The 13,410-nt window shown below is 32.2% G+C and overlaps 2 protein-coding genes across 2 annotated transcripts; one reads left to right on the top strand and one right to left on the bottom strand.

The window, feature by feature from the left end:
• The first annotated feature begins 499 nt into the window (after window positions 1–499).
• On the top strand, window positions 500–1,324 carry LOC114394710 (calcium-binding protein CML24-like). The gene has a single exon (XM_028356378.1). It carries the CDS (start codon window positions 721–723, stop codon window positions 1,138–1,140), a length of 420 nt encoding a protein of 139 aa, XP_028212179.1. The 5' UTR covers window positions 500–720; the 3' UTR covers window positions 1,141–1,324.
• Window positions 1,325–3,110: 1,786 nt separating this feature from the next.
• On the bottom strand, window positions 3,111–5,604 carry LOC114394709 (DNA-directed RNA polymerase III subunit rpc9-like). Its single transcript, XM_028356377.1, has 4 exons — window positions 5,597–5,604; window positions 5,392–5,489; window positions 5,150–5,301; window positions 3,111–3,508 (listed from the first exon to the last, which is right to left on the bottom strand). Exons 1-4 carry the CDS (start codon window positions 5,602–5,604, stop codon window positions 3,302–3,304), a joined length of 465 nt encoding a protein of 154 aa, XP_028212178.1. The 3' UTR covers window positions 3,111–3,301.
• Between the last annotated feature and the right edge of the window lie 7,806 nt (window positions 5,605–13,410).

Consider the following 13,410-nt stretch of genomic DNA (forward strand, 5'->3'; position numbering starts at 1 on the left):
TATAAAATTCTTAAGAATAATTGTAATCATCATATTTTTAGGTTTTTGACTGTAGATTGAAATTAATATTTGTGATTTTAGATAATATTTACACTTACCATCATCCCCTAATATGATTTTTAGTGTAACAGCATTTGAACTCACATTCTTATCAGATTACCAACTAGACTAATAAAAATAATAATCTTTATATAATAAATCATTAAAATAATGAGGGGTCTAATGACCAACATTGAGAGAGAGAAATTGTGTGTATAAATTATGATTATAAACAATTTTTTTATATATAAATCACTCAGAATCTTTGGCAAAAAATGATCAGTCTCATAGATTATTATGATAGGAAAGTCTCCCTCCAATTATTATCATAAACAATTTATGCAGCGCAGAAATCCTCTTTAAACACGATCACGACATGATATCTTGATTCTCGTGCACTCCACGAGGACGTGACGCGCGTCCAAATTCTGTGGTTAATAAAAGCCTTCATTTGCTTTCAATTAACTACCTTACCTTCACCACTTCTGCCACACTCAACAACACCGCGTTTGGCTCACACTAACACAACTGTTCCTTTCTTCCTTTCCTCAACTTGTTTCCTACTTAACGCGTTTACGTGAGCCAATCGCTGATCTCGCGCTTTCTATAAAGCGCGAGTCACAACCACTGGAACTCACCGAACTGAACTCGTAAGTTTATTATTCTTCTCTCGGCGTCGCCATGGACGAAGAAGAGGTGCGCAAGATCTTCAGCAAGTTCGACAAGAACGGCGACGGCAAGATCTCGTGCGCGGAGCTGAAGGAGATGATGGCGGCGCTGGGATCCAAAACGACGTCGGACGAGGTGAAGCGCATGATGGCGGAGCTGGACCGGAACGGCGACGGCTACATTGACTTGAAGGAGTTCGGCGAGTTCCACTGCGGCGGCGGTGGCGACGGGAGGGAGCTCCGGGAGGCGTTCGAGCTGTACGATCTGGACAAGAACGGGCTGATCTCGGCGAAGGAGCTGCACTCCGTGATGCGGAGGTTGGGGGAGAAGTGCTCCCTCAGCGACTGCCGGAGGATGATCGGAAACGTCGATGCCGACGGCGACGGCAACGTCAATTTCGAAGAGTTCAAGAAGATGATGAGTCGCTCGTAGGTGATGGTAGTAGTAGCACTGCCTTTCAGTAACTAAGTGACTCATTTATTTAAGTGAAATGAATGACACCACATTTTAGGATAATTCTGTAAAAACAAATGTTGCAATTTCATTTTATTTATATGTATGGGTGTGTTGAATGTACTCCTCAAGTTTAAATTAAGACGTAGAATTAAGGTGAGTAGATTTAAACTTAAAAAATTATTTTTAAAATAATTGTTTTTATATAATTATTTTTTTAATAAATAGATAGGATTTTATTTCTTTTGAAAAAAACAAAAATCAGTTTAGATAAACGCATCTGATAACCATAAAACTGTTTATTTTATTTAAAAAACACTTATTTTAAACAAATTAAATCTTAATGGAAAATAAAGTAACAATTCTTAATCACGTTAAGGTTCCGCTGAGACATTCTTACTACAAGATAGACTACAGATAAATTTAACTCGTAATAAAAAAAACATTTTTAATAAAAGTTTAAATGATTATTTTGTTCTCTAACTATGTGTAAACATGTGATAATTTAGTTTATGAAATAACAAATTTTTTAATTTAATTCTTGAATATATAAAAAGTATAAAATTATATTTTGTTATTAAATTTTTATGAATTATTTTGTTATTAAATTATAATATTTAAGAATCAATTTGATTTATTAAAATATGTATTTTTTCAACAAGTAAGTTTAAATAAACTAATCGTTAATGGATAAGAAAGAATCATTTCTTATCACGTTAACGTTCATCTATTTAATTTAAGAACATATGAATTTAACTAATAAACCAAAAAAAAAAACATTTTTAATAAGAAAATATAATCATTTTAGTCTCTAATGAGTAAGTAGGTGATAATTTAGTCTTGTACAAAAATTCGTGTCTGGGTATATAAAAAGTATAACAATTAATTTATCATTTGATATTAAGTTATAAAATTTTAAGAATTAATGTTTCTTTAAACTGTATATCAACACTAAATTGTCATTTATCTACATATTCAGCGTCAAACCAAATATATATTCTTTTAATAATTTTTATAATGAGACCAACAAGGATTAATAATATAATATATCAAAGTTTGAATCCCTTTTCAGAATACCTCAAACAAGATTATCTCTACAAGAGTCAATAGACACAAGTGGGTATGTATAACCAAAAAATAACTACAGTAGAAGCACAACAAACATCTTAGTATTTCTAAAAAAAATGCATCATGCAAGAAATATTCTTATTCAAGTTGAAAAGTTAAAGCATCCACAATAGAAATTTCTTAATGGATTGTTTAATAAAAAAATATTATTTTGGTATATCACATGTAATTTTTAATTACTTAAAATTAAAGAGAATTATTTATATAAATAATTATTATTTGAGTTGTTTAACTTTACATTAAATATAAGATAGAGAAATAAAATATTTATGAGTTAAATAACTTATTAATAGAATTACCCATTAGAAAAGAAATTAATTAAATTATTTAAGATTAAAATGACATAAATTGGATTACTTATATAAATACCATTGCAGATGCGCTTAAAGAATAAGTGTACAACTAATATGAACAACAAAGTAGAGATGCTTTTAAATATTTAACATAATTATATGTCCAACGCATAAATTTAATATATTAAACTAAAACAATCTCATGTAAATTACCCATCCGTAGTAATATGTGCTAAATAAATAAATAAAGAGTTTCATTTTAATATACTATTTTTATTCCAGATATGAATTTTGATATAATTATCATAAATAAAATAATTATACATGATCATCTATAATTGAATTATTGTGAAAGATATTTATATTATTAGTACATTCTAATTAAATTTATAAATAGATTTTTTTTAATGCTTGTTTAAAATAATTTATTTTAAATATATTCTTTTTAACTTTTATTTTAACGAAGATTTTAGAAAGAATGAAATATTATACTATTAAGCCATTATCAATAGCATTCTTTATACGACAAGCAAAGCCAGCAGCACATGCATCAGAAAATTAGCCTGTGGAAATAGCCCAACCGTAGGATTTGCCAGATCGTAGGCTTGTATCAAACTCTTTTTTGTAATGACTTAAAATTGAAAAATTATACAACAATGAACTATCTTCTTCAAAACCTCTGGCACTGCTCATATAATGTTGTGGTGACAACAAGGGTCTTAAATAGTGTTCATTTGTTCTCCACCTTCGCTTTGGTCTTGACTAATCTGATTACCCTTTTCATTTTTCAGTGTTGCGGTTTCTTCGTCAACCTTGGTGATTTCTTCCTGCTTCATATTGAGAGGCAGTTGCAATGTTTTCTTCACCAGCTCTACTATTTCAAGGACCCCTTCATCTCCAAAACGCTCATCACAATCCTCTATGATCTGTGTAATGAAAGTGAACAAACTAATAAGGGTAGCTATTGAAATAGACAGAATATTTGAAAGCATATTAGTAGTCTCCTTAGATCAAAGTCTAACCTAAAATGGGAGAAATAGATAACAAGACTCTTAGCAGAAAGTTCTTATCAAACAAAACACAGCACACTAATTTCTTGGGTTTATAATTCACGCAATGCTATTTTTAATGAACAGTCAAACATAGCAGACTTGCAAACCTGATGAACCCAACCTCCCTACTCCATAGATAATTCCAAGACCAACCCCATTAATCAGGAATTGTCATATCCAAAAGCACATTTGACAAAAATATGATCATCAACATAAGTCACTATAGAATGCAAATATGTAGATAGATAATAGCCATATTCCTCCGAAAGAATGACAATCTCTAAGAGCTGTAAGATACCAAGATTAATTGGGTAAAAGTTACAGCACCATTTATTTGCTGATAAATTACGGACAGGGTTAACAAAAGTCATTAACCCCAAATCCCAGTGGTCAACGCCAAAGCTTTGGGTGTTTTCTAAGTGCTGGGTATATTGATATCTTTATGTTTGAACCCCATATTGTACAGATGAATCAAAGCTTGAAAAATCAGAGATGAACCTAGAAAGCAGTAACCAATGCTCCTCATATATAATCAGTGATCTTGTCCAGAAATTAATTACAATACGAAGTTATGGAATTAATTTTTCGGAGCACGGGTGAGATGAAGACACCATGAGGCAAAGTATTTAATATTGTTTAAACTTTAAAAATAGAAACCAATGCAAGAGTCCCTAGCAGCATAAACTATTCTTTCAACCACCAATTACGGATGGGCTTGATCTGGATGCATGCAAGGCACCATTCTAAAATCAAATTTAGAAGTCAATATTAATTTTTTTTCAATAAGTAAAATGAGGGGGTCAAGGGATTTGCATATTATCCCTAGATTTCTGGCACAAAGTACATATACATTATTAGCTAAAAAAGTAAGCTGCCCCCTCAACAATAAAAACAAGAAATATCAAACTCATTTAAAAGGACCATTGGGTTTTTAACTGATTAAAGAACAAAGCTGGGTTATAACCACAAACTTTTTTCAATGCCTATTCAGTGAATGTGAGGGAGAATGAATTATCCTTTGAAAATTGATTTATAGTTAAGCTTTAGTTGCCCCTTATTACCTTAAATAAACAAAGCTTGTGGTAAGTATGAATTCACAAAGGTAGCACAATTAAAGAAATTCAAATACTTCAAGGATTGGATCTTCTTGTAGATTTGGTCCATCATGATTAGCCCATGCTCACTAACATGTGTATTCAAATCAAAGGCAGCCTAGTGCATGAAGGCTCTCTTATAAATGTATGCAGTCTTATCCTTGCAAGTGGAGACTGGAGAGTCTATTTCCAAGATTTGAACCCATTGCTCTATAGTGCACTCTCTAACTCACTAACAGGTCTATATACAAGTTGGGACCAAAGAAAGTTAAAGTTTAGTCTAATTGTCTCTTCCAAATGACAAACAACAGAAAACACGTTGCAGACAATGTGGTCACAGCTAAAAAATTGCAGAGCTAATAACTTCTAACTAAATGCTTAGGTGTAACATAAATGGGAAAATCAAAATGTTGATACTTACTGGGTATAGTTCAACTTCAGCAGCTGGCCCAATGTTTAATATGTTCAGAACCTCAGCTTTTGCCAGGTCATGTTGTTTAACACTTGTCAAGAACTCATTGATGCTCTCTCTTGTTTGAACAGAGGCAGCAGTGTCAACCAAATAATCATAAACTTGCTAGATATACAACACATTCATCTACCAATAAAACTTACAAGTATTACCATTTATTAGAAAAAGCAAATCTAACCTTGTATTCAGACTGCGCGCAATAACCCTTGTTGGATCCTTTGAAGCTCCTTTATCTCGTAAGAAATCAAGGACCTCAAAATTTGTGAGTGCACCAGCATTACACTCTAAGCTGTGACAAAGCTATTAAACATCAATCATATCCCAATATAAAAGAGAAAGGTTCAATTGGAATTAGTGTATTAATTTTGAAAACAAAAAAAAATGGTAGAAACATACATTTTCATCTGTAAGACACCAGAGTGAGAGAAAAGGCAGTAACAAAACAAGAGAGTGCTTCCTTTGCTTCTGCAATAAAGCCAGCCCAGTACACAAACAGACAATTAGAGAATTAAATTTCCAGTTTTCACAAAATACAACAAATCACACTGCTAATACAGCTTAAGCACACAAAATTGGGTTGGGGTGGACATCAAAAGCAAAAAAATTGAGTTGGGTGTGTTTTCCCCTACAAAGAAAAATAGCAATGTTAAAAAATTAGAACAATGCATTTAATTTGGGCAACCAAACAAGAATAAAATAGTGAAGACAGAAACTGTCACAATGCTTCAGATCTACGACACAACACAAGGTCATCATTTTGAACAGGCAACACGCATCAGATACAATTCACCAAGCTGTAAAACGATATTCAAATTGAAATTCTTATTTGCCTTAAACTTAAAATTTTCCATTATGATACTCACGAAAATTTCGAGAATTTATCTTACTTAAGTTCCTAGTCAATACCTTCAGAAGGGGTTTAGCAATATTGCATCAAGGTACAATCTCTTAAGACTAGTGTTGTCAAATAGCGGCTATCGCGGCGCTATCACGCTATAGCGTAGCGGGTTGCGGACTCCGCGAAAATCGCAATCTTACGCGTCGCGGCTGTTGCGTCGTCAGTTTCTGACAAGGTTGTATGTAGGCATTGAAAAATTGGTACCTGATCAAGAGGTAAGACAAAATTTGCAATTCAACAAAGGAGCATTGTCTCACCATGTGAAAAAAAAGTTTTCTTAATTGTTTAGAAGTTTATAGTGTTACATTCATTATTGTAGCATAACATTTCTTTGGATTTGACTCTTGTAGCACAATGGTGACAAACATATGGATTGTCAACTCCAAATTTGCAACAGTTGGCAATAAAGATTTTGAGTTTGAGATGTAGTATTTCGGGATGTAAACACAATTGGAGTGTCTTTAAGCAAGTAATTTATTAATTAGTAATTATATTAATATTTATTAGTTAATATTTTCTATTCTTAGTTGCTCATAAATTTGTTTACCAATATTGGTTACATATTCATTCCAAGAAAAGGAATAGGCCTGAACACAAAAGATTACACAACTTTGTGTATGCCAAATATATTCAAGCATTGGTTAAAAGATACAATTATAAAGATGAAAATGATCCAATTTCACTTAGTGACATTGATGAATGCAACGAGTGGCTTGTGGGGTAAGTGGATGATGATGATGATGCTGGGAATGAAAGGGTGTTTGAGGATGAAAATGATGATGGCCTTCCTTGGGATGTAGTTTTTGAGGCTTCGGGAATCGGACAACCAATGACATATACTAGGCAAAGGACTCAAAAGAGAAAGAAACCCCTTAGTGTTGAAGATGTTGCACCTAAGACAAAAAGAGGTCAAGTGAGAGGATGTCATCCCTTAGAGGAAAAAAAGCAAATGATAGAAGATGAAGATAATACAGTCTTGGAAGAATCTGAAAAAGAGTTACAAGGCATTGATTTTGGAGACTCAAAAGACAATGAGGATTATGATTATATTGGGCATGGGGCAAAGCAGAATGAATAGATGTTTTCTTGATACTTTTAGCTTTTTTTATTATATGTCTCGTTGGAAGGGTTGTCAATATGGGTCGGCACGACCCGTTTTGGCCCCGCCCACTTTTGGCCTGCCATAAACGGCCAGCCTGGCCCATCCCGCTAAGCATAACAGGCTACCTTTCCTAGCCCGACCCGTTTCAAGCTGGCTCGCAGGCCACCCGCCAATTTATTTTTTTTCTCCAGATTTTGTATTGTCATTTATTGTTGTTGGTAACATCAATCTAGCATTGTCCTTTATCGTTGATGATAACATCAATTTTGAATCTAACTCTTGTCTCTTTATAATTTTTATAACTAGATAATAATATACTAGTAGTAAGCAATAAAAGAATAAAGCCTATCACAAACTTCAATATCTAGAATCTAGATGACCTTGTCACCTTGTGTGCCTCTAATCCCTCCATTTCAAAACATCCTGTATTTAAGCTTTTTACACAGATTAAAAAAATATTTATATATACAATCTTAAACTAAATTATTCTAATTTATAAATCATAAAGATAAACTAAAAGTCCACAATACAAAATAATTATCCAATAATTGTCCAATAACTCAAACTCAATAATAATAATCATAAAGGGTGAGGGCTCGAGGTCGAGGGTGAGGGTCTTGAGAGAGAGGAAGGCCGTGAGGGATTGAGGGTGAGGCTTGAAGTTCAATCGAAGACGTGAGGTTGATGTTGGGGTTTGAAATCAAAAGAGAAGGGTGAGGGCTCAAGGGCTTGAGGTCGAAGGTGAGGGTCTTGAGAGAAAGGGAGGTCGTGAGAGTGAGGCTGACGCGAAGCTACCGCCGTGGAGGGAGGTTGTGAGGGACTAAGGGTGAGGCTCTTGAAGTCTAATCGAAGACGTGAGGTTGATGGGGTTTGAAATTGAAAGAGAAGGGTGAGGGCTCAAGGTTGAGGGTGAGGGTCTTGAAAGAGAGGGCTCAAGAGAAGAGATTCAAGAGAATGAGAAATGAGATTCAATTCAAGAGGCCGTGAGGGTCTAGTCTGGCTTGCGTGTGCTTGGGCCATTTGGATTGCGAGAGTGTATTTGGGCCATTTCAGAGTCCATAATCTATTTTTTTTTATTAAAAAGCACTAACTCGCGGGCTGGCCCGCCCCAGCCCGCCTCTGGCCTGTCGGGCCTGCAGGCTAAATGGGGTGGGCCTAAACGATTTACGGGTCTCAAATTCCAACCCAACCCAACTTTTTTGGAGAACTGGTCGGGCTAGCCTGCCAAACCTGGCCCAGTTTGACACCTCTACTAGTTGGGACTTGTTTAGCTAATTAGCTTTTAGTTAGTTTTAGCTTTTTTTTATTATATTGGGGAAGAGGCAGAGGAGAATGAACGTATTTTATCTTGAACAAATTACTTTTGAAATAATATTTTGTTAATGTTTGTCCAACTTATTTTTATACATATTTAATTGGTATATATATATATATATATATATGATAACTATTAAATAATTGTTCTTTGATGATAGAAAATAAAGCAAAATTGTCTTTAAAAATAATTATTTAGTAGTTATTTGTGCTTAAGTGTTAAAGAATTTATGTTTCATTAAATCTTGACTGCAGATATAAAAACTGGAGGTGCTAAAAGCAAAAATTGGAAAAAATAACGAAAAAATAAAGAATCAGCAACAAGGCTCAGCCCAGTGTCTCGATAAGTGTGCAACTCTCGCTAAGCGAGACAAGAGACACAAGTGCTAAGCGAGAAGCAGGCGTTAAGTGCGAGATTCAGTACCCGCGCAGCATGCGCTAAGCGCGCAATCCAACAAAGTATGCTAAGCGAGAGGTACCCGCTAAGCGCACGATCTACACGAGCTGAGCGAGGGATGTCGCGCTAAGCAAACCTACGAAGGTCCAAAGTCCACTTCAACAGTTATAAATAGAGAGTCCGACCAAGGGGAAACAGACAACCCCAAAGACTCAAAGCTCTACAATGAATACATCTTAAGCCTGAGTATCTCTAGTATGGGAAATCATTTACTCCCTTTCTTTCTTTCATCCCTCTTATTCCATCAATTCTTATACCCCATCTATTGTAAAACCCCCAATAGCTATGAGTGACTAAACCCCTAATTAGGGCTTGACAGGCCTAAAAGCCAAAGCGATGATGTACTCTTCATTATTTATCAATACAATACTAGGTGTTTTCTATCCTATCGTCTTTTCTGTTTATCTTTCATGCATTATTCATCTTTTCATTCTTTTGGGGGTTAGGTGCTCGAAAGAGGATAACTTCTAATAGAACAAAAAGAAAATATTTCATAAGAAAGTCATTGCAAGACATAAAATGATAATCTTATACCCATGCATTTTTGTAAACATCTAAAATTCAGACTTCATGTATTTTATTTGTAGAATCTTTTTAAAGTGATTTGGGAGATAGATAAATAAAATAGGCTTGTGATCGTGAGAAATCATATGCAAATAAATGAATAGATTTGGGTAGGATAAAATCACCTAAATTGATAAAGAAAAATCATACATCTTAGACAAACAGGACATGTTAGGTTCCAACAACATTATCTTTTACTTTTCTTATCTTATCTTTTTTTTCATCTTATATTTTTATCTTTTTGCCAGTATCTTTCTTTATCTTATCTCTTGCTTGTAAATTGGACGTACATCAATCTAAGTATAAACAAAGTTCATGTGGATTTGACACTTAAATTTTTAAGTACTTTATTATTTGTGACAACTTTAGTGTACTTGCCAACAAGTTAACAATAAATATATATATATATATATATATATATATATATATATATATATATATATATATATATATATATAATTCTATTTTAATTGCTATGCGACTTGCTATTTGGTTGTGACGTTATTCGCTATATTCTATAGCAGATTTTCAGCTTTTTGTGATTTTTCGTTATCCGCTATTGACAACACTGCTCATCACTAAGTTAGAATTTGGTCAGAGACCTTTTCAAGGATTCCTAAATCCCCATTAATACATAAAGATTTAACAACAATTAATAGGTTTCCTCTTACATAATGAGAAGCAGCATAACCCAAAGTAGATTACAATTTCCATTTCAAGTAGAAATTCAGATCGAGTTTACTCGATTTTCCTCAATCAAACAAAAAAAATAATTTGCAGGGTCATTCTCTTGGTTTTTCACTGGCCATGCAAGGATGGAATCATAATACTCTCTAGAACTCAAAGCAACACAAGCAGAATAGATTCATATAAGAGAATTCATAGCTCCGCAAGACATGAAAGTAGACATATGGAATATGAGTTTTTAAATCATATGATAAAATCATAAACACAAACTGAATATGTAAGACTGGAGTTCAATCCACCTATGGCTTCTAAAACAAAATCTTATTTTGACTTAAATACATCTTCCAAATCAAATTTTCAGAACAAGATATAATAGAACCTATCACGTAGAAAGGAATTTTTTTATTTTTATGCAACTTAATAGTAACTAATCGAACAAAGATAGTTTTTTTCTTTTTTTTATTCATGGAAATCAAAGATAATGTTAAGAAATTTACAATAACTCATACATTTTGTCATATCTCTACGAATAATAAAAATAAAAATGAAATAACTCTTTCAAGTTTTCACATACTGAAACAATCAGAGTTAGTGATATAACTGATTGAATAAAACATTATTAAAATTTAAAATTTAACTGTGACAATGTTATTGATTTTGAAAAAAAAGGTTGGAAAGGGAGAAGAAAAAAAAAACAAGGCACTAAAATGTACAAGAGAGAAAAGCTCAACTTGGTTGTGGTGACAACGATATCAGAGAGAAAGGCCGCCGGAGGGAAGAGTGAGGACTTGTTGTGCATGACTCATTGTATGGACAAGACAAAGTTGGGATGGAGTTTAAGAGTCACTTGTTGTTGGATTACAACGCGGGTATATAAGATAGGCAAAGTCACGATTTCCATTTTCAATTTTTATTAGGGTAGGAACCAAGAATATAGGAATCTCCATTTTGATAACCCTGTTTCTTTTTGTTTTTTAAGGGTATTTTTTTTATAAATTTTAAAACCTAACTTTTAAATTATTTTAATTTTCACTTTAAATATATTTTTTAAAAATATTTCTTACAATTTTTTTCATACATAATAATTCATAATTAGATAATAACATAAAAAAATTATACTATCAGGTCCAATTAAATTCTTAGTAAAAGTAAAAGTTTCTGCTGTTCTGTTAAAAAATTAGAATACCTCACAAGTTTTAGCACGAACTAAAAATGTTTACAGTAATATTAATTTATGAATTATTTTTTGGGGTGTACAATTTATAAATGTTCTATCAATATATCAAATGACATTAATAAAAATCAATGTTTATACTTTTTAATTGACATTAGTTAATCACAAAATTTAAGCTAATTCTCATTGATTATCCTAAATTAAAATCATACATGTTAATCATCCATTTTACTATAACTCTTTAACCCATTAATACGGTTAATTTTAACAAGAATTAGATATGTAATTTTTAGAAGATACCGAGTTAGGTGATTGCACGCAATATTGATCATTGGCAAGATTATCATGATATTGGAAGAGGCCGTAGATAACATCACAGGAGACAAGGACTGAAATTGTAGTTATTGACAAAGACAATGAAGTTGACCAGAGGGGTGATGAGCGAGTTAACGATGTTTTCGTAAGTGAAATCTAACATGTACTTGAACTAAGATTAGACTTATACGAAAGTGATAGGGATTCTTAGGTCATTTAAAAAATAAAAAAAAATAACACTATTATTAATGGTGACTACAAGAAAGATAAAAAAAAAAATGTGATTTTAAAAAAGAGACGTAAGTATAATAAATAAGAAAGGGACAAATATAATTTGCTATTTATATTATCCTCAAACGTAATTAGTTTGTTTTAACTTTTTTTTTCAAAATAGTTATTTTTAAATAAATTCCATCAAAACGTTAAATAAATCAATAATTTCTTTACAAATCAAACAAGCTAAGTGGCCGCTATTATCATACACTCAAAATCAAGATTATGTGGTTCCATATAATGATTTGATCGGGGCATATATATCATTTATGACATCAATTCCATTAAGAAAAACACCCTATTAACATTAATATTATTTTAGATAGTTTCGATGTATTCTGTTAACTTTTTAGTTGTATTCTGTATCTGATTTTAAGAGCACCTTGGCGGAAGCGAGTAAATGTAAAAAAAATAGGGATAATAATATACTCTTTTAACATATTTTTTAACACATATTTTATTATTAATTAAAATTTATTGAAAATTATAAAATTATAAAAGAGAATCATTAAATATAATATATGACCTATTGTAATTTCGAAGAAATTTCAACCGCCAAGAGAAAGAGTATAAAAAAAGCATGTTATGTTTCATGTAAAAAATTTACTAAAAAGGATAAAACAATGGGATAAATATTTAAAACAAAATAAGAACCTACTGTTTAAGTTTAACTTTTTTTTTCCCTTTGTGTTTTCTCTTCAACTTAGCACACGCTTAACGTGTTTTATTTGGAATTGTTTTAGGTATTATTATCAAACTTGGTCAAAAGTACATAAGGGGTATTTGGTTTGGTTGTTTTTTGTTTTCATTTTCACTGAAAACAGAAAACGGTGATGAAAATGTGTTTGGTTGGATTTCTGAAAACATTTTCTGTGAAAATGAAAACAGGAAACAACCAGAAAATGAAAACAATAAATTTTCGTTTTCAGTCGAGAACATAAACCTCATTTTGGATAAAATGAAATTGTGGTAACAATAAATGTAATTTTAAGCAAATTTAAAAATACAAAAAGACAAGAAGTCAATATATTTGAGTATTTTTATTTCATGAAAACAGAAAATAAGAAGTCAAACCAAACATATTTTCAGAATTCTAATCTTTTAAAAATAAAAACAGTCAGAAAATGAAAACAGAAAATGAAAATGCAAACCAAACACACCCTAAACTATTCCATGCATGGTCCCCAGCCTAGCGTTTTCTAGTAAAAATTCCTTTCAAAATTGGTTCCACACTTTTTTCACTTATGCATTAAGATTACGCCTAACATTGGACTCTCCCCCTGTTGACGATATTTGGAGAGTAAACGTGGGATACTGCTATGATTAAAAAAATGCAAAAATTGTAGAAGCTTGTATTCAACTTCGGAAACAGTCCACACTTTGGATTCTATTCCATTTTTTTTTTCTTTTTTAAATTCTAAATTTT

The sequence above is a fragment of the Glycine soja genome, chromosome 18 (assembly GCF_004193775.1).
Source record: "Glycine soja cultivar W05 chromosome 18, ASM419377v2, whole genome shotgun sequence".
In the NCBI taxonomy this organism is placed as follows: domain Eukaryota; kingdom Viridiplantae; phylum Streptophyta; class Magnoliopsida; order Fabales; family Fabaceae; genus Glycine; species Glycine soja.

Excerpts from the sequence above, each read along its gene's own strand:
- LOC114394709 (XM_028356377.1), bottom strand. Across the intron at positions 5,302-5,391 it reads AACAAGGGTTATTGCGCGCA|TTTATGATTATTTGGTTGAC; the intron begins GTCTGAATACAA and ends ATATCTAGCAAG. Across the intron at positions 3,509-5,149 it reads CTGAAGTTGAACTATACCCA|ATCATAGAGGATTGTGATGA; the intron begins GTAAGTATCAAC and ends TTCATTACACAG.
- LOC114394710 (XM_028356378.1), top strand. The coding sequence starts at position 721 with ATGGACGAAGAAGAGGTGCGCAAGATCTTCAGCAAGTTCGACAAGAAC.